The 27,108-nt window shown below is 37.0% G+C and overlaps 3 protein-coding genes across 12 annotated transcripts; 1 reads left to right on the forward strand and 2 right to left on the reverse strand.

Annotated features, from left to right (window-relative positions):
• Positions 1–206: 206 nt before the first annotated feature.
• LOC127804681 (ABC transporter B family member 15-like) lies at positions 207–7,969 on the reverse strand. 4 transcript variants are annotated; one of them, XM_052341606.1, is made up of 9 exons: positions 7,808–7,969; positions 7,627–7,691; positions 5,363–5,751; positions 5,219–5,273; positions 4,941–5,119; positions 4,356–4,813; positions 3,595–4,135; positions 1,831–2,742; positions 207–1,738 (listed from the first exon to the last, which is right to left on the reverse strand). In XM_052341606.1, exons 3-9 carry the CDS (start codon positions 5,594–5,596, stop codon positions 371–373), a joined length of 3,747 nt encoding a protein of 1,248 aa, XP_052197566.1. In that variant the 5' UTR covers positions 5,597–5,751; positions 7,627–7,691; positions 7,808–7,969; the 3' UTR covers positions 207–370. The 4 variants fall into 4 exon arrangements, with proteins under 4 accessions (XP_052197566.1, XP_052197564.1, XP_052197568.1 ...); XM_052341604.1 differs by having other exon boundaries at positions 5,363–5,806; XM_052341608.1 differs by having other exon boundaries at positions 7,627–7,738.
• A 10,047-nt stretch (positions 7,970–18,016) lies between these two features.
• LOC127804841 (uncharacterized) lies at positions 18,017–22,391 on the forward strand. 5 transcript variants are annotated; one of them, XM_052341881.1, is made up of 8 exons: positions 18,017–18,174; positions 18,257–18,426; positions 18,562–18,624; positions 18,776–18,795; positions 18,916–18,960; positions 21,201–21,286; positions 21,655–21,785; positions 21,937–22,391. In XM_052341881.1, exons 1-6 carry the CDS (start codon positions 18,102–18,104, stop codon positions 21,256–21,258), a joined length of 429 nt encoding a protein of 142 aa, XP_052197841.1. In that variant the 5' UTR covers positions 18,017–18,101; the 3' UTR covers positions 21,259–21,286; positions 21,655–21,785; positions 21,937–22,391. The 5 variants fall into 5 exon arrangements, with proteins under 5 accessions (XP_052197841.1, XP_052197845.1, XP_052197843.1 ...); XM_052341885.1 differs by lacking the exon at positions 21,201–21,286 and having other exon boundaries at positions 21,613–21,785; XM_052341883.1 differs by lacking the exon at positions 21,201–21,286 and having other exon boundaries at positions 21,903–22,391.
• A 28-nt stretch (positions 22,392–22,419) lies between these two features.
• On the reverse strand, positions 22,420–25,870 carry LOC127804840 (type IV inositol polyphosphate 5-phosphatase 6-like). 3 transcript variants are annotated; one of them, XM_052341878.1, is made up of 8 exons: positions 25,715–25,870; positions 25,268–25,512; positions 25,076–25,166; positions 24,883–24,993; positions 24,183–24,791; positions 23,697–23,960; positions 23,265–23,451; positions 22,420–23,126 (listed from the first exon to the last, which is right to left on the reverse strand). In XM_052341878.1, the coding sequence occupies exons 2-7, from the start codon at positions 25,365–25,367 to the stop codon at positions 23,280–23,282; spliced, it is 1,347 nt and encodes a 448-aa protein (XP_052197838.1). In that variant the 5' UTR covers positions 25,368–25,512; positions 25,715–25,870; the 3' UTR covers positions 22,420–23,126; positions 23,265–23,279. The 3 variants fall into 3 exon arrangements, with proteins under 3 accessions (XP_052197838.1, XP_052197840.1, XP_052197839.1); XM_052341880.1 differs by lacking the exon at positions 25,715–25,870 and having other exon boundaries at positions 24,183–24,801; positions 25,076–25,190; positions 25,268–25,708; XM_052341879.1 differs by lacking the exon at positions 25,715–25,870 and having other exon boundaries at positions 24,183–24,810; positions 25,076–25,190; positions 25,268–25,708.
• Between the last annotated feature and the right edge of the window lie 1,238 nt (positions 25,871–27,108).

A 27,108-nucleotide genomic window follows, 5' to 3' on the forward strand; every position in this document is an offset into this window, starting at 1 on the left:
GGCGGCTCAACCGTGGGGCATCCTTATTTTAGTTGACTTGGAAGAACCGGCACATGGACACGGTACAACATGGTATGGAATAGGATGAACACAACTGGCAGTAAGGTTTAAGCTCTAACTTGATTGTCTTTTTGCGGCTACGCATCCCTAATAGAATCTTAACGTCAACGATGAGTGACAATAATGAGCTTTAAAGGCGAAAGCAATTATTGTGAAGGAAAAGTAAATTTTACTCATAGCTATGTAGTATATGTGCAATAAATATGTGATGAACAGTTAGCCATTACGCACGAATACAAGCTCGAATTAATAAGCTCCATGGATCCATCACTTTGTTGGGGAAAGCCGCTACCCGTGAATTTGTATTGGTTCAGTTGGGTTTGTTCTGAAGGTTAACCAGAGAGTAGTAAGCTCCAGACGGCCCCTTCGCCAACAAGGAAGCGTGGTTCCCTTTCTCCACAACCTTCCCTTTCTCCAACACTGCAATCGTATCACAGTTCTGTATGGTACTTAACCTGTGAGCCACAATCACGCTAGTCCGACCCACCATTACTCTCTCTAGGGTGTCTTGGACCACCTTTTCCGATTGGCTGTCCAGGGCGCTGGTCGCCTCGTCCAACAGTAGAATCGCCGGGTTTTTCAATATGGCACGGGCTATTGCAATGCGCTGCTTTTGGCCGCCCGATAGCTGCAATCCTCTGTCCCCGCACCACGTGTCGTATCCATCTTTAAGGCCGGCGATGAAATCGTCGGCGTTGGCTGCCTTCGCCGCCTCGACGAGCTCGGACTCATCAACCTTGTCGGATGCGCCGTATATGATGTTTTCGCGTATGGTGCCGGCGAATAAGGTCGGCTCTTGGCTCACCAGAGCGATGTGTTTTCTCAAGGATCTGAGATGGTACGATTTTATGTCACGACCGTCGACTTTCACGGTGCCCCTAAGCGGGTCGTAAAATCGTTCGATTAAGCTGATGATGGTCGACTTGCCGGACCCGCTTTGCCCCACCAATGCCGTCGATTTTCCGGCCTCGATTTTGATTGAAAAGCCGTCGAAGATCATCAGGTTGGGCCTAGCCGGGTAGGCGAATTGGATATCGCGAAGCTCGACGTGGCCTGTTATTTTGTCCGGCTTGTAACCTTCTTGGCCTTCGGGCTCAATTTCGGTGTTACGGTCAAGCACGGCGAACACGGTGCCAGCCGCGTCAGAGCCCTTGGCAAGGTCATTAGTCATGGTACCCGCATCCGCAATGACCCGACCCGTGCTCACCAAGATCATGAACGTCTCAAGGAGTGATTTGGGCCCAATGTAGCCTTGGGCTATGAGTTTGCCACCGTACCAAAAGTCCAAGGCCCAAGTGCACGACATGAGGCTTTGGGAGGTACCGAGCCCGATGCCCGCGAACCAAGACTGTTGGATGCTTTCTCGTTTTGGGCCTTCTTGGGCCTTTTCGAGCATCTTGAGGATTCGGGCTTGGGAACAAAACGCTGTGATGGTTCGGAGATTTGCGACGGCCTCGGCCGCAAGTTTGCTGCTTTCATCTTGGGCCTTGATGGCCTTCTTGGACAGGCTCTTGAGAAGGACCCTTTTGCAGTAATAACAAACGATGATGATAGGTTGGACGGCTATCATGACCACGGCTAACCTCCATGCGATGATCAGGCCCATGGTGCAAGCTATGGTTACTGCCGAGAATGTTTGGATAAGGAGCGCCATCCTATCACCCACCAATGATCTCACCTATAAGATTTTGTAACATCAAAACTGGGGTTATACTTGTTTCATTTTCAGTTTCATTCATTGAATTTATTTCAATAATCATGGGCACTTACCACATTAGCATCTTTGGCGAGTCGAGAACAGATAGCGCCGCTAGCATTCTCGTCCCTGTCAAACCATCCGACTTCGAAAGTGAGAATCTTCGACAACATCCGCTCCCGAATCCTCTTAGTCAAATACTCCCCCATGTAAGCAAAGTTATAATGCTGACATATGTTTACCAATAGTGAGAACACAGCCAACCCCAAGAAGCACAACGCGTAAATCCTCGTCTTCTCCTTTATCTCACTGTGATCCGGCAAGAAATACACTGATATCATCGAACCCATAGCGAACGCGTACGCCGGCTGAACCGCACCGAATAAAATCGCGCTTATGGATCCCATCGTCGCCTGCTTCCATTCCGGCAGATTCATTGCCAACAGTCGGCGAAACGACGGCACTGGAGACGGCTCTTCGATCTGAAACGAAGCATTCTCTACTCTTTGGCTCATTGCAGTTGAGTTTGCCGAGCTGGAGCGGCTCAGCATTGATAACCTACGGCTGCTTGTGTTGTTCACATCGAGCCTTGAAATTGCGGCGTTCGGTGGAGAAATTGAAGTGGCTGTGGAGGAGAGTGTTAATTCCTCGGATTTCTCTGTTTGTTGGAGTCGGATTAAGGATGCATACAATCCCTTTTCGTTCTGGATTAGCTCGTCATGGGATCCGGTCTCGAGGACCTGGCCATTCTGGACGACGGCGATGAGGTTGGCATTGCGAATGGTGGAGAGGCGGTGGGCAATGACGATGGTGGTGCGGCCGACGGAGGCGTTATCGAGTGCCTCTTGCACTATTCGCTCCGATTCAGAGTCCAAAGCACTTGTGGCCTCGTCGAGGAGCAAGATGCGTGGCGCCTTGATTATGGCCCTTGCGATCGCGATTCTCTGCTTCTGTCCGCCGGACATTTGGACTCCCCTCTCACCTACCTGAACCAAAATTTTAAATTATGTTGACAATTAATAATTATATTTTTTATATCAAATATTGTAAAATAAAATTACATTAATATTTTATAATTAAATAATGATTTTTTTTTTTACTTGGACACATGATAAAATATTAAATATGGTAAATCACTTTATTTTGGCAGAATTTATTTATTATTATAACTCATTTTTTAGTCCAAATATTTTTATTGATTGATTGCTGTTAAAATAAATGCATTCATTACAATAAAAGAAATAAATATTAAAAGATATAAATGTATATTATTTTTAAACAAACAATATATATATATTTATTAAATCTTAAATCTTAATTTATAAAATATTTTCAAACATAATGTATTTATTAGCCATTAATGAAAGTATTTAAAATGAATTATCCGAAATATCCTTTTCGTCAATGTTGCAGCCCAACTGTTTTCAATTGAGGGGCTCTGAATCAAGCAGAGGAGTTGGGTTGGGATGGCAATTAGATTAACAAATTATAAGATGCATCGGGAAGTGGTGCCTCATCTTGTCCTTTCCCAAAGACTATGTATGGTAAAGGGGTCCATGAGCGACCCACTAATTTCCGGAGGATATGCTAGGCCCAGAGCACATCATGTCACGTATGTGGGCGGTTGGATTTGCTTGAAAAAGCGTTCAAGTTTGAAACAAGGAAAGCCTAAAAAAGTTGGTACATTAATTGAAGGTGATCATCTAGCTAGCAAACTTTTGGTCTTACTTGTCTTATCCTTTGGGAAAATACAGTGAATTTGTGATTTTTAGGACATTAAAATCGTGGCCAGATAGATAGGGTGATGTAGAAGATAAAGCAGTAGGAGGAGGACCAACCTGGGTATCGTAACCCTGAGGCAGCTGACAGATGAAATTATGAGCATTTGAAGCTTTTGCAGCGGCAATAACCTCCTCCATCTCAGCATCTTCCTTGCCGAAAAGTATGTTCTCCTTAATTGTAGTGGCGAAGAGGGCTGGCTCTTGGCTGACTAGCCCCATCTGCGACCTTACCCACTTGACCTGAAGCTTTTCAATGGCAACTCCATCAAGGAGAATCTCTCCTCCCATTGGGTCGTAAAACCTCTGCAACAATGCAATCACCGTTGATTTTCCAGACCCACTTCCCCCAACCAACGCCACTGTCTTCCCTGCCGGGATTCTCAAGTTGAAGTCTTTGAAAATTATGGATTCTGGTCTTGATGGGTAGGCAAACTCGACGTGTTTGAACTCCACTTCTCCTGAAACGGTTTCTAAGATTTGGCCTTCAGTGTTGTCTGAATCGATTTTCGGCACTCTTTTTATCACCTCCATTATGCGCTCTCCCGAGGCCGATGCTTCGGAGAAGTACTTCAGATTGGACAAACCAGAGCCTAGTGAGCTGATCAACAAGACAAAGTTGATTATAATCAGTAAAAGATTCAGAACTAGCTAGCCTTTTGGGTTTGCATCGTTTCTTTTTGGGAGACAATATAAAAGATCGAAGTAAGTTGATTGTGAAAGTTTTTAACATTTTGCTTAAAAATAAAGGTATGATCAAGGATCCACGAGTACAATAAATATCGGAGAGCAGGAAAAGGAAAGGAGGGGGAGATACTTACAGTCCACCGATAGCGACGGCGGCACCGACGGCGAAGACGGTGCCGCCGCGAGAACCATGGTAAATGACCATTTTGCTGCCGTAAAACGACATGAAGGACCAAATTGCGAAGACGATGCCGTTGCTGCCAATGGCCAGGCCTTTGGCCAAGCCTTGCCGAACTCCCAATTTGACCGTTCCTTCAAGAGCTAAAGAGTATTCGTTCAGGGTTTTGTTCTCTCCGACGAAGGAGAAAACTGTTCGGATGGAAGATATGGACTGCTCTGCTACTGTAGCCGCTTTATTGTACTCTTGCTTCATCTTTCTAGCTATGCCCATAAGGGCTCTTCCATACATGAACCCAGGGATTACGAGGAGGACCACAAATGGAAAACCCACGATGGCTAGTCTCCATAGCATCAGAAATGCCGCGATGTAAGCCCCCACAAAGGCGGATAAATTCGACAAGAAGACTGGGACCTGTTGTATATTGAAATCACAGATAAAAAAATCAAAACCCATATACATATATGTTGAAAATAACGCAAGAATCAAATCTAAGGGGGAAAAAAAAAAAAAAAAAGGAGAAACTCATAAGATCGTGGACCTTCTCACTAATGACGTCTTGAATTACAAGACTGTCGCTAGAGACGCTGGTAATGACCTCGGCGGTGCTTGTCACGTGCAGATCGAAGTAGCCAACATCTTGTCGTAGAACTGCCTTCAGATACCTTGCTCTCATCCTCGAAGCTTGTCTCTCTGCGGTTCTTGTCCAACAATACCCCTCTGAAAATAAAAAATAAAAACTCGAAATAATATTTTCGGACTTCAAGAAGGAAATTAAGGGAAAACAAAGCGAAAAATTAGTGTTTTTGCAGAACCCACCAAGAAAACATGCGACCCATTGCGCGCAAGCAACATAGCACATCACCGCTGCATTCTGCAACTCAAAGATCAAACAAAACACAGTGAGCAAATTTGCATAATCAAGAATGTGAGAGAAAGCGATAGGGGGAGGGAGGGAAAGACCTTGTTGATGTTATGGGAAAAGGAATCGGTATCTGAAGAAGGAGATGTTGAGGCACCAATATTGTTCATGAGCTTGCTAGTGACAACCAACATGACCGGCATGGAAATCCCATCACCGACGGCGCCGAGGCCGCCGAGAACCATTAGCAAGATGTCAACGCCATCAGCGTGCATGAAAATGGATAAGAGAGAGCCGTTTCCCTTCTTTTGCATCATCATCGTCTTTGCGGGCATGGCCTGGTTTTAACTCTTGCGGGTAATGGCGTGGCTTGCTTGAGAAAGCGGCTTCCGGTTTACCACTTGGAGGAGGGAATGCAAAAATGGCCCCTATATATAATTGATCGGTCGATACGTAGGCCGAAGCGATCATGCGATGCCTGGAGCCTAGGCTGATAACGATGCATTGCGTTGTACCGTATTAAGTAATACTTCCACGATCATCCGCTGGGGGGGGGGGGGGGCGGGCGCAATTAAATATTTTATAAGAGCTTAATTAGTAATAAATCTATAATTGATGAACAATTGGATGTTGCATTTCGTTTTCGTTTCCATTTAATCTTTACAAATATTGCAGGTGAGGAGAAGATTCCGGTTCTCTAGGCATGGTCATTTATCAGATGACGTCATTAGTGACCACAATGGTTCATGGGTCCACGATTGAGCCACATTAATTGGGTACTCCATTTTTAACATTAAAGAAAGAACAATAAAACTTATAATATAAAAAGAAAAAGTGTCACAGATCATTCTACTTTAGTTTCGGAATTAATTTGACTACTATATTGTAAAAAATTTCAAACACTTATGTCCCCATACAGCAAATCTAAGAAAGGAAACAATTTTTTTACTGAAATTGACATGTAAAATCGCAACATCTTACGATAAGTAAATTTAAAAAATTATTATTTCGTACCACACGTGAACATGAGACCCTACAATCTTATCTTTATATAACACGTAAATGTGTAAATTTAAGATTTCACATGATATGTAAACTTACATATATAGTGGCAATTTTATATAATATGTAAACTAACATATACATGCATTAGACTAAGTTTTACTTAAAGAGAATTATAAATATGCATAACTAATAATGAGATTTAATGGCCCCACGTATATGACACTTACATAGTAACATGAATCAGATATAAAGTTCTCTTTAACTAATAGTCTTTTATGCAAATTGAAAAACATGTCCTCTAAATTTTACTTTGTCAAAATCTTTTAGGTAAGTTATAATTCATATTTTTGCAAATAATACATAATGGATATCATGCACATATATCAAACTTTTTCTTCCTTTTATCTATTTTATTTTCCTAGTGAATTTAAAATAATTTATAACAAAATTATCAATTTTGTTGCCAAGAGTACAGCTATATATGCAAAATAAAAACCATTTGATTATGCCATATATGATAAGATAATTTTTCGTAACACGACAAGGTATTTACCTATTAACTTGTGATTATAGATTTAAATATTGCTTTTCCCTAGGTAGCATGCATCTTGAATCCTACAATTAAATAAGATTAGTATCAAAACTTGGATTTAAGAATCATGTAAACATGCAAAAACTTATTGCTATTTGTTTACATTTTACCTCTCAAAATTTAAAGATCACAGTTTGACTTCTAACTTTTGGAAATTACATCTTTACCCTTTTTTCTTTTAGAAGTCTCACTTGAGCCCAACTTCTTACCACATCAACATTAGAGCCCCCAAACCATAAAATATTGGTAGACCCTTTAATTTTATAAATTTTACATTGACCCTAAATTTTATAAAAGTTATATTTTGGATCATAATTTCCCAAAAAACATCTTTTGAGCCCAAACCTTCGTGTTTTGAGTACGATTAGACTAAAAAAAAAAAAATGCTTTAATCACATTAAGGTCCCTATGGTTTCTCAATAAAACATTTAAACCCAAAATTTTTCAAAATTACACAAATGCCCAAATTTTTCAAAAACATCACAAAAACCCCACAACTTTGCAGGTGTTACACATAAACCCTAGGGTCTTTATTATCCCAATTGGTTCCCCAAACCTCTGAATACATTGCATTTAATCCCCGGAATTTACAGATATTGCATATGAACCCATGGCCAAATTTTCTTTATTATCTTAGAACTTCAATTTCTTTCAATTTTCTTGCAAACCAGCCACAATCCAACACAAATCTAGCCTTTACAGATCCCAGATAATCAGATTAGATCCATTAACATGGAGAAACCAAACAAATCCAGAACTTAAATGTACCTGAAATATCTGTCCCTGCTGGCTCGATATTCCAGTGACTTTAAACCCGGATTGCGGCCATTTTCCTACAGTTCCGACCACATGTAAGCTCTCCCAGGGATCCTCAGAGTATCTAGAAGAAGATAATAGCTTCGTTTTCAAGAAAAAAAAATGAAAGAAACGGGAAAGAAAAAAAAATTACCGGAAGTGTGGCTGTTCAGTACTGCTGGCAGCTTCTTCTCCCCCGTTTTCAGCCGATCAGGCCTCTTTCCGGAGAGATACTCTATGCACCTTCCGTCCTTTCGGCGAGCCCTTGGTCACCCGCATCATCTTCTCCCTCGAACTCTCCCTGCTCTCCCTCAGCAAGAATGGCCGAGATGGCCATTGCACGTATATATGCGTATATATATATAAATATGTAATTTGGGGAAATTAGACATTGACCCCACTGTTTCCTTTATCTCACTTAGGCCCCATTTAATCTCCTTTCTTTCCAAGAATGCCCCTTTTACTTCCACAATTTCTTTAATCGCCCTTCTCAAAAATTTGAGGCATTTATTAATTTTCTATTTTGACCTTAAACTTTTAATCTTTGAGTTTTTCGAGTCTTTAAATTTTTTAAAAATATTCTTCAATTTAATTTTTAAACATACTCATTATCATTGTCTTTTTTTAATAAATATCTCCATATTTAAATATTTATGTAATTGATCACTATAACAATTGAAGATTCATAAAAAGTACATAAAAGATGATTGATTTATATGATCCATTATAACATGCAATACACGTGGTAAGTTATAGACAAATCACACTTTAATTTAATTAATAGAGATTTTTTTTTTCAATTATTTGTTATATTATATTGTCCGATTTAATAATTTTCTTTTAACCAATAAAATATGACCTTTTTTATTGCTAAAAATAGAAATATAACCGTTTTCCTTTTTCAGTTTTGAACTTCTCAAAAAAACTTTTGACGTGTTTCTGTTATCTCGAAATAGTTATTTTGGATTCAAATTTTACTCATTTAAAAGATTAGAAATAATTAATTTTCTCGTTTAAAGAAAATAAAAAAAGGAAATTATATACAAAGAGAACCAAAAAAAAAAATTAGAGGAATGAATGATAAGTAGAAGGTGAGTCCTTTGTGGCCTATGGGGGAAGAAAAGAAAGAACAAAAACTGACCGTACGATGGATGAACGCTGGTTGTTTCGATGCCTGAGGCCGAGGATGCTAATCCACTTTTCGGATCTTTTCCCTTTGCGCAAAGCAAAGCAAAGCTGATTGATCTCAAATTCACGAAAACACTATTGTTCATTGCTTTTGCCCGTCCCCTCGTGCAATGTCACATCAGTTATGAATAATTTCCTGCGCCCTTGATTTATTATCATTCCCCCCCCCCCCCCAAAATCTTTGTACATTCGCTACCAACAATCACAATGTTACAGCTTTGTCATCAATAATCTTCTTTAACTTAACTTTTGTCCATCTATTCAATGGAAAAGCTAAACAAACCATTAAAATACTGCCATCTAGGATTTAAATCTCTTGCCATTTATATTTATTTGAAACGTGACTTAATTTTTTAGTAAATAAGATGGACATTAAATTAATGTTTTAGAAATCCTTCTTATTAGATGTATAATCTTCAAGTCATCGACGGAATTTATGCACATTTGATTATGTTAGAATATCTTTAATAAGTATCTTAAAATCGTTTGTGTTTTTGGAATTAGATGCTTTTTAGTATTATCTACGATTCCGTAATATATATATATATATATATATGCTTGATTGAATTTGTTAGTTATGAATTATGGGTGCATAATTGAATTCTAAATTTTTTTCTTTAATAAGTGTGGAATTATATTTCTTATTTGATTTATCACTTGCTCGTGCCTTCTATACAGATAGGTTGATTTGTGTGCCAATCTATTAATATATTAACTTCATTCAAGCAATAAAAATTTATAGGCACACTAATTATCTATTATAATTGTTTCTAAAAGTTATGATTATTGACTTGATCTCTTGTAATTAGAGTTGAGAAAATGATTCGAATTAATGGACCTGTTTTATCTTATCTTAGTTGGAGTGAATCTAAAGGTTATTTGACTAAAATCAAGCCAAATTTAGAGAATTATTAATTTTTTTAATTGGAATTGGGGCAAGATGATATTTATCATTCTTGCCTTGAGCCTAAATACTCTCTATATATTATATTTATATATAAATATATTAACTATTTTATTAAACATATACAAATATATGATCTATTTTATATATTTTTCTAATATATATATATAAACATATAAAAATAAATATAAAAATATAGATATATATGATTCAGTCATTTGTTATGAAATATTGTTAATAAGATGAATTTTAAAATATTCTTTTTTATTTTACTAAAAAAATAAAAATTCATGCGAATATGATTTAAAATCTATTTTTTTATTTGCACATGCATAACATGAAATTTATCCGTAAACCCTAAACTATTTCAGAAACTATTTACATATGCCTAATATGATCTTACAAATGATACAAAGCTATTATACATATACACACACACACACACGTACGTTTGATTGGGTATATCACCAGTTACAGTTGGGGTGACTGAATCTTTTAGATTTTATTCTAATTAATGTAGAATAATTATACTTTTCATTTGACCAGCCACATTCTCACCACCGAATAATAGGCTGGTTTTTGTACAGTTTCATTGGATCACAACATAAACAAGCTTTAATTTCTTTATTCTTTTATCATGGTATCAACATTGTTATTCTTAGTTTGATGCCCGTTCATATCCCTTGTGTGCCTCTGGGTACTTTATTTTGGGTTGCTGTTTCTCACTTCTCAATCAGCATATATATATATATATTGTTAATACGACTAATTTATTTCTCTAGTTTGTGTACAGAAATTGTATTGGATCAATGTATCTATATCTGTAGATATAAATTAATTAATGTATTTGGCGTGGCTGAGAGAAATCTATGAAAAATAAATTAAGACATTGACGTATGAGCTGAAATTAATAAAACAAACTCAGATATGATGACATCATTCACTAATTAATCTCATCAATATAATCCAGTACTGCTAGTATTACTTGCAATTAATTAATGCAAGTGTTGTCATCGCTTACAAAACACGTCTCTCGTAATTGAAACCCTCATCAACTAGCTAGCATACCTCAAGCCCTCCCCATTTTCCATATCTTGGTTAAAGAGAATAGTCTATATGTATAATCATAACATTAATTAACATTAATCGCTTGGCAGTTTGTGTGTAGAAGATTATAGTTGTGAGAATTTGGATTAATTTACGTTAATTAGATAAGATTAGAGCAATAATATCAAGTGGACGTGACATGCATGCAAAGTAGCTAGCGATTGGACTTGGAAGGGCGACGGTGGTGCCGCTGTGGAGTGGCATCGCTTGTTTCCTCGATAAATCTGGCCGTTGGGATAAAAAGGGTTACAAATGCATCACATGGGGTGCTAGGAAATGACTGCTAGCTAGTGCTAGCTAATTGATTAATTTTTTTCACTTCTCTTCCTTTCCTAGAAATTATTAATAAATTAATATTGGGCTAGTGACCTGTTAGTTAGGACTCAAGAATTGACATCTGTTTAACTTTCTTTCTGGCTTTTCTTACTTTTCGTACAGTATAATTTGGTGGGTTTCTCTTATCTCTGGCTGCGGCTCAAGACATGTAGCTAGGATTACTAGATTATTCCTTAAAGTTTTGATTAAGCGGAGGAATTACTGAAAGGTAATAGTCATGTTAATTAATATTGCATGTAATTAACGAACAGGACAGGGAAATTGTTGAAGATTATGTTTGAGATTCTCAATCTCTCAAGAGTTCGCTTGCTCTAATATTGCTAGACAATATCTTCCATATATGACAGGGTATCCACTAATCCCTGTTTGGGCAATGGGTCTTCTCTAATGCATTTTTTGAGACGAAGTTGCTAAAGTGAACGCTTTGGCTGTTTTGAGTGATAAGTAATCATTTGCGACACTGTTCCTATATATCACACTTAATTTACATACAAAAATACCAAACAATCTTATAGATAAGATATATATATATATATATAAGTTACTACCTACTCATTTGATCAAGGCATCGCTGGTGTTGTTAATTTGTTTACTTCAACAATTCCAGGAGAGGTGAAGATGACAAGTTGATGAATAAAGGGAACACTAACTGGGAAAGGCATATATAGATAATATATATAACTAGTTGCTAGTAACTAAAGCTGTTGTAAACTTGTAATCAGTAAATCATAATTCTTATCAAGAATCGATTCCAAGGCGCGCAGAACCCTCTCTCTCTTTTCCCCATCCATCAAATAGCAAACAACTCGAGAGAAGAAGAAGAAGGAGAAGAAGAAAAATCATGTTATTGAGGTGGGGTGGAAGTGGTTTCCAAGTTATCATAATTAAGTTGCATTTACATGCACTAAGAGAGCAGCAACCCCATTAATAACTTTAGCAAATGGCTCTCGACGGGACCAAGAAATGAGACTCGATCGGCAGAGTAGCTTTTGCGTCTCAACAAAGACCAAATCAGTGGAAAAGAAAAGAAAAAAAGGCTACGTACGTATCACGCCTTAAACAGTGATGCCATAACTGGTTGTCCTGGTTTCCACCATTGACAGAGAGGTGTATTATGGAAGCAAACTGTTTGTAAGTTTGAAGTTTGGTCTTTGGAGATTTAGTGGGAATGGCGTGGGCGCTGCTGCGGCTGCGGCTGCTGCTGTTGCATCAGGGAACTGTGGATATTGGTGGGGGCGGTGCTGGCTTTATGGCGAGTTGCAGGAACAATTGCTTTTGGTGGTAATGGGCTAATTGGGGGAGGGGTATGGCAAAGGGAAAGGGAATTGGGAACCAATCCCTTCTTTCGCGTATGCGTAATGTGGAAAGCTAATGGTAGAGAGGTCTAGGCTTGTTTGTTTTGTTGGGCATTTATGGTCCACCATCCTTCCCACCACTTTTTTACCATATATAGGCATATAGATACATTGCATTTTCATTCTATTTAATTTTATGTCATTTTTTATTTTAATTTATTATTTTTTTAAGAAAATAAAAATTAAAAACATCATTTAATTTTACTAAATTTGTATTCAACATCAAATTCATACTATGGGTAAAAAAATATTATTGGTAGACCTACATTAATTCAACCATTACAATTATTAGTTATAAATTAGATGAGTAATTTAATTAAATATTAAAAATAACCTAATGATTTTTTAAAAAAATTTATATTAGACCCATAAAAAATATATTATAAATTTATATTAGACCCGATCTCAAATCATCTATACTAAATAAAAATGGTTAGAGATACATTTTGGTTGAAAGGTACTAATAAATTGTGAAGACAGTCAGATTAGTATGAATCTCACATTAAATGATGAATCTGATCCTTTTATCGTTCACTCATTGGAGTTGTTTGTTATCGAAAATGCGATAAGCTAGATCCAGTCATCAAACACCAGGTGTAATGTTGTCGAATTTGTCATCCCCGAGTTTAAAACTCACTAGATTTGGTTGTTTTTGCCACAAAAATGGTTGGATCCAGTCAAGGAGTTGTTGGGGCTGCTTGATTTTGGGACTATCATGATCGTTGGAGTCCTTACTAGATGATAGCCAGAAGTTGCTGCGGATGGATGAAGCTTAAGTTGAATAAGTAGGAAGAGAAAGTTTGTACGCTATAGGACTTTTAGGGCTAAAGTTTTAAAATAGAAACAAAACTACGTCTTATATTAAAAGCATAAAAAATAAATAAAAAATATTATATTCAGAAATTGAATTTTATCTTTGGTGTTTGATACATTATATCTTCAATGAAATTGAATTTTATGGTACAATCATTAAAACATATTTTTGTCTATTTTCTATAAAAAATTTCATCATGAGAAAGATGATTTTTATTTTTCATGTAAATTAGAAAATATTTTTCTTTCCACCTAAATACTTTCAAACACACCCTTATTTTCTATAGAGTAATATTCTTAGAAAATAGAACTATTTTTCACAACTAAACAATTCTATTTTATTCTTGAATTTTATTTTAATTTAAAATAATTAATTTATGTATTATTCAATAAAAGATCTGAAAAGGAGTACCACTACTATTCTAGATTTGAACAAGACCATGATTGGAACAATACCTTTCATGGATAGGGAAATGACAACATATATAATATAATTAACATATACAAGAGATCTCATTTTCTTTCTTTTTGTAAACAAATTAAAATTTATGGGTAATTTTTATTGAAAATAATTTGGCTAATCACTACCTAAAAAGAATTTCTATATATGAACATTAATTAATCACAGTATTTTATATGAAAAAAATTGTGTAAATTAACCACAGAAGAACAAGGACAATTAATGGTTTAATCAGTGGAAACATGGATTAATTGCAGATTAATGCTGTGCTAATGCTAATGCCTATGCTGGATAGGTTGATTAATATCCAAGTGAACACGTCACTATTTGGTGAAACTGGAGCACTGGCAAGGTGATTCTCGATGCTGCACATCCAAAACTTAATTGCAGTCAAATTGGGATTGATTTCGTAGTTGATGTTACAATTAATTAATAGACCTTCCATAGGGGACTTCGTTTTGTCTTTTTCACCCTTGTGCCTTTCTTTCTTCAAGTGGAATCGATCTCTTCACTGCTCATCCTTGTAACAGCAACCCCCACCCAGAACATGCGTCACTCGCGTGCTTCAACGGTCCCTTTATTCCATCATCTTCTGCAAATTTATATATTCTTTCATCCTCCTAGCTATATATCCTTCCATAATCCATATATATTCTTGTGCTCTTGTCTTTTTCTTCTTTAAACTTTATTCACTCTCACTTGGCTCGAACACATCGCAGCAGTAAAAAGATATTTCACCTTCAGTGAATGTGGAGTGGAGATGAGTAAAGCGAAATCCACTTAATTGGGTATGCTCTCACTGTGATCTTCTGGGTATTACTGGGCCTCACAGGGAAAAGGCTTTGTTCATGATTAAAGAATGTGATATGGAAGAGTCTTAAATTAGTTGGTTTCAGATACAATGAGCACTTGCAGCCGGGGACCGGAGTGGTCATTGTTGGGTGTGTGTCTACCATTACACATTCTGTGCACAGAAATGATTTGGTTTTTGAACTGGGTCAGTCAGTCACATTACAGCTAGATATCACCAAGCAAGCTGCAGAGAGAGAGAGAGAGAGAGTCAATGTATCAGACAAACAATGCTATGTTATGGTGTGGCATTATATATATATATATAATTCAGCTTTTGTTTTATCAGGAAGAGTTGCTCGACTGTGCAAGTGTTGCATGTAATGTAATGTAAATCGTCCAATGCGCCCCTTCCTCGCACGTTCCTGCCAGTCGAACAAAGCAAAACAAATTAATTTACTCTTTTTTTTTTTGGGGGGTAGTCTACCAGAATTCACTTTCGATGATTTGGCAAACAGATTGAGGCTTGCAACTCCTACTTACTCACTCAAACTCTCACTACTGCGCAGTTTCATTAGATATTTTCTGTCACCATAATAATGGGAATAAGTGTTCGAGGAGGTTGGCTGAGAGCGACATGAATGAAAGGAATTCCAGATAGATATTGTAGGCCTTGGTTGATGTTTGACACGATCAGATGGAGGCTGATTGGTCAAAGATGAAGCTTTAGTAGAGTAATTAAGTTAACGATGACATTTTTGTATTTAAACCCACAAAGGTAATTAGAATTTAGATTGACATGAAAGAAAATTTCAACCAATTTATTCCATGTGCATGAAGTTGCATATAGAAAATTTTAGTAGGTAAGTTAACAACGAAATTTTTGTCCTTAAGCTCACAAGTGTTAGAGAGTTAAAATTTAAATTGAAAGAAACGTTAGACCAGATATTGGTTCCACGATTGTAACTGTGGTCTTGTTTCGTTGGTTAAGCTTAAGGATGGAGAATATTCCGGGCAGGCCGATGAACGTAGTAGGAAAAAGACAAGTGCCGAAACACACCCCGATCACCAGTCTCCACTATATGATCAACCCATCAATTCCAAGGACCAAACTACCAACACTTGGTGGGAGACTTATCAGAACACTTAACCGATCATCAGTGCAGTCACCAAACCATCGTTTTCTCTGCTGAAATTATACGCTTACAACAAAAGATACGTACATCTAAGTGGTCTTTAATTGCCGGAATTTTAGGGTAAAAAGTTCGAGTTGTCAACTCAGAAACCCAAGCAAAGGGAACCAACTCACGTGGAGACGATGCCCTTGAGATGTGACTAACAATCTCCAGTTGCACAATTTGTACTGAGTCCAGTCGAAAGTATACAATATGAGCTTTATATATATATATATATATATATATAAGTGGCGGGCTTGTTAATCACAGGTGATGCCATCAGTGCACTAAGTTTTGTTTCATTCAGTGGAGTGTCAAATTTCAGAGAAAGCAACTAATACCGGGAACCAAGTTTTCACAGATGCCAATTGGGAAAGGCCGGCCCCCTCTCAAGTGCTCTCGCTTCCTCCAAAATTTGCTTGCAGAATGCTGCAAATTCCTCTATTGATTTCAAAAGTACTGTCTTTTCATTGCTTGCCAGTTGCCGTGCCTTCGTTGTCCTTTTCTTTTCCATTTTAAATAAAACCCTCAAATTTTTTCAATTGGGTTTTCAAAATGACCCCTCAGTTGCTAACATTTCGTACCCATTAGAAATTCATTCATGATACAATGATAAAAAAAAGATATTCGAAACTGGCACGTGGCCTAAATTAGTTCAGTCACGCGTGCAACGCAGACTTTGCTTCAATCATTTTCACAAGGTTTTCAAGACTTGGTACTTGCGTTTATTTCCTTTGGAGGAGCAATGATACCGTGCATGGTCTACATGGGTTGAACTTGAATTTCATCCCAAGCCCAACTTTTCTTCTTTTTTTTTCTCCATATATCTCCACAAGCATTTAGTCCTCGTATATACCCTCCTCAATTGCTTGAATAATTGTTACGCAAAGTTTGCAAGCCACCCATGTCGATGTCATCGATCGCTGCTTTTTCTCCATCGATCTTCGTGTTTAAAATTCCAACTTCCAAGCTAGCTAGGCTCCTCGCTAGAATTTCTACTTATAGCTGTTGATTGTCCTTGAAAATACGTACATGCTTCCTGCATATATATATATATAATCCGTGCCTTGCAGCTTGAATTCTGTGGTCAATGGCTATACTTATATATAACGAGTGGCAAAGATATCGCCGATATGTCTGGGATTTTTGCGCCTTTCCGAAACATTGTCATGTGGCCCCAATCCATATCATCAACAATATTAATTTTTCTTGGTAGTTCCCAGATATGCTCATCCAATCCAATGTATGCGTATATATCTTCTGCTATTCCCACTTCGCTTTTACATCATATATGCCTATTGGAACTGTGTCAATAAATTCCTTCGCCTTTCTCTCCGCCTGGGCCATTACCCATCCATTAATATATATATATATATATATATAACATTTATATTCCAACTTATTTTTAGTACGTTGGTGTTGAAAATAACCTACAATTATTATATTTTGTTTAAAAACAAAGTAAAATTAAATGTGCCTTAATGAGTGCCTAACACTGAGAATAAGTTACACTAAATACATTTTATCTAAAAATAAAATTCACTTATAGAAGCTTAATGCAAGGGTGGAAGAAGATTCGTATTTATATGCTGTTTATTTTTATATAAAATAATTATTTTTACGATTTAAATATGCAGCCTTCTTATCTATGAATATTACGAAATAATTCTGTGGGTAAAGATGGGCAGGCTAGCCCAGCCCAGACAGGTAAGTCTTATCCATTGGCTTCGGCCTATCTGAGGCCCATCATCAGCATTTCCCAAGCTTGTGATCTAATTGGGTTCCGTTTGAACCAGGAAAGGAATTGATATGGGTCAGGTTCGGTTAAAATGTATTTTTTAAAGATTTAATTTGATTAAATAAGTATTAATAAAATTGTCTTCACTATTTAATGCAGATAATTCATCGCTTGCCAGAACTCGGTAAACATTGAGATTGTGGGTTCGAATCTACCTCTAAGTAAAATTATGTAATTATTTGTATTTATTTGAGATATTTGAATTTGACTCGCAACGAATATATTTATTTATCTAAAATTGTGGAGTTGATAAATTATAGTTTTTAGAGGTGATGAGAAAAATTCAAGATGAAAAACAATCTGCGATTAAAAAATCGCTTCTAAACCTTCTAATTTCAATATCTTCCAAATGAATTTTAGTAAATGCTAAATAAATAAGAATGAAATTGCCAATCAGGTATGTGCACGCGTTCAACGGGGCTTACTAGGCCTCCATATAAGGGCTCGAAACGTGATTCGTTACTAATCACTGTTCAAACTGAAAGCTATAGGGAATGCGTCGGGAAACAGAATTCTGAAATCCATGGCGGGAGCTGATCCACAGAAGCAACTAATATCGCTGATTCGCAGCTTCGCCTCCGAGAAGTCTCAAGGAGGTATTCTCTTCTTCATCGCTTTGCATCTGGTTATTGGCAACTGAATTGAAATTTGTGTCCGTATGCTTTCCGTGACATGCAGAGCACAGAATAGCTGGTCTCAATGAGCGAATAGAACAGCTTCGATCCGAACTAGATTCTGCGAATGCTGATCTAGAAGACGCCAAGCGTCTCAAAGAAACTACTGAGCAAGAGCTTAAAGGCTTAGAAGTTGAATTGGCTATGAATGAAGCTTCGATTCAAACCCTAGAGGTTCCCCCCCTCATATTTATCTGCATTTCTATCAGTATTGGTTGAAGTTTTGTCAAAATTATATTAGGTTTCGGATGATTTCATTATAATTTGACTCGGAAAAGCTGAACTTGTTTCTTTTAATATTACTTTCAGGCTAGGATTTCTATGATTCAGGACGAGATATCCATTGCCGGATCCGGTTTAGATGCTCTGAAGGTACTTAGTAGGCATTACGATGTCTCTTATTTTTCGTTTTGTTCTTCTTTCTTTCCTTCTCTTTTTGTTCATTGTTTCCTTTAGTTCTCTAATGCTGTGTATGTTTTGTTCTATGGAACCTACCTATATATATTTACCTACAATTGAATAGAATGAAGAATCGGCTTTGCGGTATGGATTTGTTGTCACTTTCTTGGTTTTATCAAGTACTGCATTTTGTTGAAGGATCAAGGATGATAGCTCTTCAAACAAAATGTATCTTTCAATGAATTATTTTTCATTGTTATGCAGAGATGACTTTATTAAGAAAATGTTCCAGCTCAACAAAACTATAAGGTTGGTCTCTTGCAATTAGACTGCGGTATCTTATTTGTAATGTCTTGTTTATCTTTTGACTATATTATGAACAACAAATTATTTTTGGATGGAATGATATTAAACCTTGCTTCGCATTCAGACTATGATGTTGAAATACCTTTTCTTTCAGAATATGAGATTTTTTTTTAAAGTAAGATGTTCTTATTAAAAATGTTTGGTGTCATGATCCAATCACATTTCGTTAATTTATTAGAGAGGTCTATGTATATTTATTCAGTTCAGAGTTCAATTTTTAGGGGAGGGCTATGGCCTTACAACTACCTTTTAGTTTGATTATAACAACAACATATCCAACATTTATTCCACTATGTGGGGTCGGCTACATGAATTCTAGACTTCCACGTATTTCTGTCTTTTGTTATATCTTCATTTAAGTCCATACACTTTATATCAAACTTTAATGTCTCTCTCAAAGTCTTCTTGGGTCTGTCTCTTCCTCTTTCTCTGACTAATTGTTCCATTTCATCAACTCTCCTTACAAGAGCATCTCTTGGTCTCCTTCTCACATGACCAAACCGTCTTAGTCTAGTCTTTTACCTTATTACGAATAACCTCATTTCTAATTTTATCTTTTTTTGTATGGTCGCACATCCATCTTAACATCCTCATCTCCGCTACGCTCTTCTTTTGCTTATGCTGGTATTTGACTGCCCAACATTCTAAACCATACAACAAGACTAGTCTTATAGTTGTCCTATAGAATTTTTCTTTCAATTTTAATGAGATTTTACCATCACATAACAACCCCGATGCATTTCTCTATTTTAGCCAACCTGTCTTAATTCTATGTGGGACATCCTCGTGAATTTCTCCATCTTTGAATCACTAATCCCAAATATCGAAAATGGTTTTTTCTTTGTAAGATTTGGTCTTCCAATTTTATTATAACATCCTCCACTCTTGCATTTTTACTAAATTTACATTCCATATATTATGTTTTCTTTCTACTTAATTTAAATCCCTTGAGTTCTAAATTGTTTCTCCACAACTCAAGCTTAGTGCTCACTCATTCTTTTGTTTCATCCACCAACACTATGTCATCTGCAAATAGCATACACCATGGCACATTTCTCTGAATGTCTTTAATGAGTTCATCCATTACTAAAACAAATAAGTATGGACTTAGTGCAGAACCTTGATTCAGTCCCATTATAATTTTAAATAGTTCAGTATCCCCTCCGCATGTTCTGACTCTTGTCTCTACATCGTGATACATGTCCTTAAGAGCTTGTATATAGGTTTTTCAGACTCCTTTCTTCTCTAAAACTCTCCATAATACTTCTCTAGGGACCCTATCATAGGTCTTTTCTAGATCTATAAACACCATATGCAGGTCCTTTTGATAATCCCAATACCTTTCCATTAGGCGCCTTAGTAGGTATATAGCTTCCATTGTTGACCTATCAGGCTTGAAACCAAACTGATTTTTCGAGATCTCTGTTTCTTTTCTGAGCCTCTACTCTATTACTCTCTCTCAGAGTTTTATGGTATGAACTTAATTCCTCTGTAATTTTCACAGTTTTGAACATCTCCTTTGTTCTTGTATATAGGAATCAAATTACTCTTCCTCCACTCATCTGACATCTTTTTTGATTTAAGGATAGCGTTAAATAATCTCATGTTAAATGAACCATTATGGCATAATATTGGCTCAAAAATTTTATCTGTCAAAATTAGAAACAAAAAGAGAATCACTTTATTAAAAATCACTTTACCTGTCAAAATTAGGAAAGAATCACTTTATGATTTTGGTTCAAGGGATTGTTTTCTTAGAAGATTCAAGGTAATTCATTCTTTTTTAAAGGATACACCACACTCTCAGCACCCTCAAAATCAGGATGGGTTTCCACGATAAGGGTAGGAAGATGTATCATTAATGTGTCCTTAAGCTCCAATTTTGAGAATGCCAAAGAACACAAATGAATTTTATATTGGTATGTTGTAGAAAATTCACTGGTTTTCCATGTAAAAACATGATGCTAGTGACTATTCCTGTCCTAGAGTACACATCCAAATAATCTGAATACACCTTAAAAGAATTTGATTTCTTTCTTGGTATGTTTCTTGACACGGATTCTTTTCCTGGCTTAAAAACTGCCACCATTGACAGCCTGATTGTCACTATTGCTGTGAGTTTGATTTTAAGTGGGTGTGTGAATCATGAAAGAGAGCTAATATGAGCCCACTTACTCATGCAGGAAGTACCAGGAAAAAATAGCTCATGCTTTTCACAAAGACAAATTGATGAGAACTTAATGAATGAAGGTCTTTGTAATTTGTTGATGTATGGTATTTTTGAAATAGGCTGTTTCTTTTGTTTGATAATTCTTTAGCAATGCTGTAATTCATATGTGCCATCTATTTGCTTTATGAATATGAAACTGGTGGTTTATTAGTAAATACTGATATACTCGTCTCTGGGAAAACTCCTCTATATTTTCTGCTGCCTTGTGAATAGTAGTTTATTTGCTGACATAGTGAGATTAAGGCTTGATGTGTTGTTATTGTGAATAGTAATATATCATTTGGTTGGCAAATATATTAAAGCTTTGGGATAAATTATATGTCTGCCTCTCTTTCTCATTCTAACAGCATCCTTTTTCTTATAAGATGGTATACATGACTTCATCAACGACTTTGTTCCAAAAGCAGGGATAGAGCTATCTGTTCCAGAAGATGCTGAAGATAATAGGAAAGGCCATGACCATAAGATTGCTGACATAATTTCCCAGATCAACGATGAGGAACAGGAGCGTCAAGCAGTTCAAAATATTCATAATCAGGTGATCAGCATCTCTCAGGCTTTGAGAAACACTGATTTATTATTCTCTCTGGTTTTTCCTTTTTTGAGAAACACGTGTTCTTTTGTTGATATTTCTCCATGATGATTTTCCCTGTAGATAATCTAGAAAAATTGAAATGTTTGAACTGTAGCTCCAGGAGGACCTAATGGACCTGGAAAGGAAGGTGTTCCTGATGGAGGCAGTTATGAAAGAAAGAAAGGAGTTGCAGGACTTGACTAGATATCCTTAACAAAATTACAGTGAGTAATATCTATTTAGCAGCCACTACGCCTGCTTGGTAAATACTTTTGTCCTTTGGCCAGTTTACCAAACAAGTTTGCCCTTCTGAGCATCCTGGGAAAGTAAGATATGTTTCAGGCAAATTAGCTTATCATTTTATTTTCTTTCTTTACTAATTTTTCGTATTATCTGGGTAAATATACTATATGCTCTCTTCAGTTGCTGGGATGATGGCCAAAAGAATATTGATTGTTGGGCTGTTCTAGAAATTGTCTGTGCAGCAACCAGTTATTGCATTTGTCTGTCCTGGATTTTGTGTCCTGAAACTTTTAATAGAGATTTGACGCTATTCAGAACATATTGCATGGCCATGGACAGTGCATTTGCCTTAACTAGGAACAAGCAGACTACAGAGTTTGAAGAGAAATGTGCTTCTCTTGTGGACGAGTTGCAAAAGAGGTGCATATGTCCTAGTTGTCATCTAGACAATGTGGAGACATTGGATGGGATTCTTCAGGCCCGTGATGGAATGTAAGCTGTAAATAGTCTCCTTGGTATTACTGCATCTAACTGCTTTGCCTTACAGTTTAACTGAGAATTTAAGCCTTTTACATATTTTTCACCTTGGTTTGCACTATCATGGCTGGAATTGACTCTTAACAAGTTAAAGCCAAAAACTTCTTCTCTAGTAGGGCTGCCTAGAACTACCTTTGTTTTTGTGTTTTAATGCTTGACTTGTGTGCAATTGTGCACACACACAGTGCAGCTAAGCTCATCTTCCAGGACATTCATAAGATTCTGATGCTTAACTCTTATTATACTTGAGGTATCATCCACTAATGCAGTATAAATGAATCGTAGTTACTTAAATGGCCAAGTTGTGTGCAAAGAATGAGGGCCAGGCATAAATGAGTAAGGGAGAAGATAGCTGAACTATTCTGAACAGAGCACCTGCATAGCAATTGAACTAATTGAATTCCATTGTGGTTGTATTGTCTCCCATTTCATCTGCAATTTTTTAAGTGGCTTGGGGACATTCTATAGGATTTAAAATCACTGAGAGCAATGTAGATGTGACCTCTTCTTCGCCTTGTCCTATACCTGCCATTACAATGATTTGAATAAAAAGTCAATGAATATTGATGCTAAGGACTTGTGGGATCAACCTCATCAACATATTATTCATTAGGAGACCACAAATAGTATGTTATAGAATCCCAACAGGGTCATTGGACTTACTTCGTTTGGGAGGACTTATAGTGGAGACAGTGGTGGGAGAGGAACAATTTTTGCATTTGTGGACTTAACAACTTCAAGTTGCGTCACAAATAGAGCAGAGACAGGCCGATGATCAGAGAAGTTGCTCTCACCACGGAAATAGGAAAGTTGTTTCACCCCCTTACCATACCACAGAATCCTGTCACACCTGCCACCATGAAGAGTATGCCACCTTTTGAGAATTTATATTGGGCTATAAGGAAGTATGCAATCTAGAAGATAAAGATGATTAGTTCATGCTTTCATCTGAAGCCTGAGCAGTATCTATATGATGCATATGAACTGTAGATTTACGCCCAGTCTACCAACACACCAAAATTCTAGATAAATTTGTGGTGAGTGATAGTAATGAACATCACTAGCGAGCATCATTGCGGAGCTACAAAACTATACCAAGCTGGAGTCCGCTGCTTCTCTCCTGCTCTGCTTGGAATACCACCTGAATACCGGTTACAATTTGATGAAGAATACTTGTATGTAGGAGGAAACTCAATGTTTCCTTCTCTCCAACCTTGGAATACTCCTCCATCTTCTAGTTCTCTTTGCAGCTGATCAAACACTTGAAGTGCTCTCCAGTCTTTTTTCTTTATCAGTTGTCTGGCTAAGTTGTCTTCTAAACAGAGCCTATAGTTGAGATCCCCGAACCAAAATATCCGGCTGCATATTATATTCCATCAAGAAAAAATTCCTTTCAGTTTTATGAAAATCCACTACATATTCTTCTTGAACTTTGTTGTCAAAAAATCTGTTACAGGCCAGGGAGTTAAAAAAGCAAGCTTTCTTGTTCTGTGGAATTCCTTGAATTCTACAATCTTAGGGAGTTAATGCTATTCTATTTATTTTGCTACACCATTCATAGATGTTGAAAGAGCAACTTACTCATGCCCCAAGATGGTTAGAGGAAGGTGATTATCTCCATCTAGAGGGAGTCTAGGGAAAAAAGTTCGCCTGAAAATCTCAGAAACCTGGTGATTCCTTTGCTTTTCATCCCCTTTCTTCTCACCAGAAGCCAAGTGGGCAGCAACAAAGCAAAAACTAGTTCTTCCTATTGACATGCTTACTGAAACTGATCCTTTGTTTCCCAAATAGCCCATAATACCACAAGCCACTGAACAAACTTTCACACTTGATACGGTGTACCTCCTGAGCAATTCCCTCTTCATCCAGACAGTTATGAAGACTCCAACCATCTTCTTGCTCGCCATGAGTTTGTACCCCCTACTTCCATATGGTTCCTGGTTTAGGATACTTGGTTGACATATTGCTGGGGTTGCAATTTGGCTGCTGACACTTGGTCTTCTTTCAGCATCAGAAACTCCTGTATAGTAATAATTGTCACTGGTGACTGGAGTCAACAAGGGTGTGAACTGAGGGCATTCATATTTGTCATTGAGTGTTTTCCCAATAAGCAGGTTCCAGTTTATTGCTTCTGTCCGGTCTTCAGCTCTTATTATGTTCATGGGTTTTAAAGGAACAATCTCTTGAAATCTGCAAGGAACTTGAAGTTCTGCTCATAACATTTGTTGAATTCATTAAGGTAAGAAAGAGGGAGAAAATATTTTGGATTTGCCTAACATACCCAAGAACATAAATATCTGCAGCATCCTTAAGGTTTAGCCACTCATCCACATCTACAGCCAAACTCCCTCCGGGAGATCTTCCAGCTACATTCCAAGTACCCACAAAGACTCTGGAACATCAAGATGTTGTTACTCAATACAGTTGTCTATGTTATATATATTCCTATCTGATGAGATATACTGAAACCTGACCTTAATTCGTTGGTTAAGAAGCATGGGTCTATCTCCGGCAACCTGATTAAAACATCCCGTGGATAATCTTCCCCTTCATCTTCCCCCCAATCTGTAACAGACCGAATTTAGCTTTCTGGTAAAAAAAAATGAATATTTCAACTTGGATCAGAAGAAAGCCGTGCAAGAGTTCTACTACAGAAAGAATCAAACCTGTAGCCTCATCTCGATCAAATTGTTCATCTTCTTTGTTCTTTCTCTTGAACCAATCCCGGATCGACCTGTTTCTTGATTTGAGATCTTTGTTATCCATGGTTGATCAGAAGAAAGATGTGGTCCATGCCTGTCATAAAAACCTTGGATATGTTTTGTGAAATGGTATACACTCTCTGCTGGTTGAAGCTGTTTTTTTACTCCTTGCTTGTGTGCTCATCAATGCCTGCTACTGGATGCAGGTTCTACCAATAGGTGCCATTGTGTTGATCGCCAGGATAGAAGAAAGAAAAGATTGTGACAAAAAATAATGAGAATAACAATAACCACAAATACAAATAATGACAATAACAATAATCACCAAGAGCTAGCAGTAGAAATTGTAGTTCATGTTAATTCCGAGGGAGAGAGAGTCCCATGACAGGTCAAGGATGGTTGGGCTCGTACCATTAAAGTCTCTCACACATATTTGACGGTGTCTAGTCCGTAGAGGAAGAAGTGAAAATGTTATCGGCCTCCCAGGGTTTCTATCATCTACTTTATTATTCATATTGCCCTGTTTTAGTGGCCTTATCTATAATGGGTGTTTTGCCAACTTTCTTAGTATGTACCGTCGTTAAACCAAATAATATATAAACGAGAAAGATGTTAACACCTGTTGCAGTTCTTTGGCATTTTGGACTACAGTTCAAGTTGTTTACTGCTGGGCAAGTTTCTGCCGAAATAAGGGCATCTTATAATCCGTCCAAATAAGGTGAGATTGATGGATGGATGGCCAAACATAAATATGGTAGCTTCCACGTCCGCAATGAATTCTCTACTTTTTCAAAAGGTCGTACAGCTATGTCCTGATGATCAGAATCCGACGCTACTATGGCCTCGGTAGAGTTGCATCAAGGGGCCCATTTGGAATGATACGATTCGGTAACTGCAAGATATAAACATTCCAAAAAATAATAATATTAATAATTGCAAAGATATAATGGACACAGACACTTAATTATCGCAATTTTTTTTTGACGTTAATGTTCTTGATTTTAGTAAAGGAGATGGCATGTGAAAATTTTATCTTATCATATAAGATAAAAAATTAAACTCATCATTTATTAATATAAATTTTAATTTATTATGACTCAATTATTTAACATTTGTCCTGGGACAATGGGCACAGAGACTTAGTAGAGCAGAGAGTTGAGACTTATTAAATACGGTAGCTTTCAGGGGTTGGGACATTCCAAACGACAGATTGAGATTGCACCTTCAACCTCAAAAGTCATAATGAAATTGAAATAATTTTAGGCCAAGGCTCCACCTCTATACCATCGACGCATTGACTTCTCAACCAACAGCCAACTTGGCCGCCCCTTCTGGTAGGTCACGATTAAATGCCAATCACGGACGGGTTTCATCTTGATGCCCTCCATGCTTGTTACGTTAATTTTTGCACCCCACGGTCCCCACCCCAGCTTTGGATATAATTGAAGTGATGGGATGGTACATGGTACTATATTTATAATTTTTATAAGGGTGAAGGCACTTGTACTTTGTTTTATTTTGAATTTTTAAAATGTTTCATTAAATTTTTTGTATTTTAAAAAAATAAAATTATTAAATATTTTAATAAACAATAATTAAAAACAAATGGTGAAAGTGAAATGTACTAGGAGAATTTTAAATATTTTTCTTTTTTATTTTGTTGTACCTGCAAATTGTCCTACTCATCATTCCTACTCATCATTCTATCACCATTCCTACCGTCTTTTCTATTGTCTTCGAGCCAATCGCTATTTTGTACCAAAATGTCAAAACCTGTTGAGACTATCATTGAACCGATGGAGCTC

This window comes from Diospyros lotus, chromosome 6 (genome assembly GCF_014633365.1).
Source record: "Diospyros lotus cultivar Yz01 chromosome 6, ASM1463336v1, whole genome shotgun sequence".
Lineage (NCBI taxonomy): Eukaryota > Viridiplantae > Streptophyta > Magnoliopsida > Ericales > Ebenaceae > Diospyros > Diospyros lotus.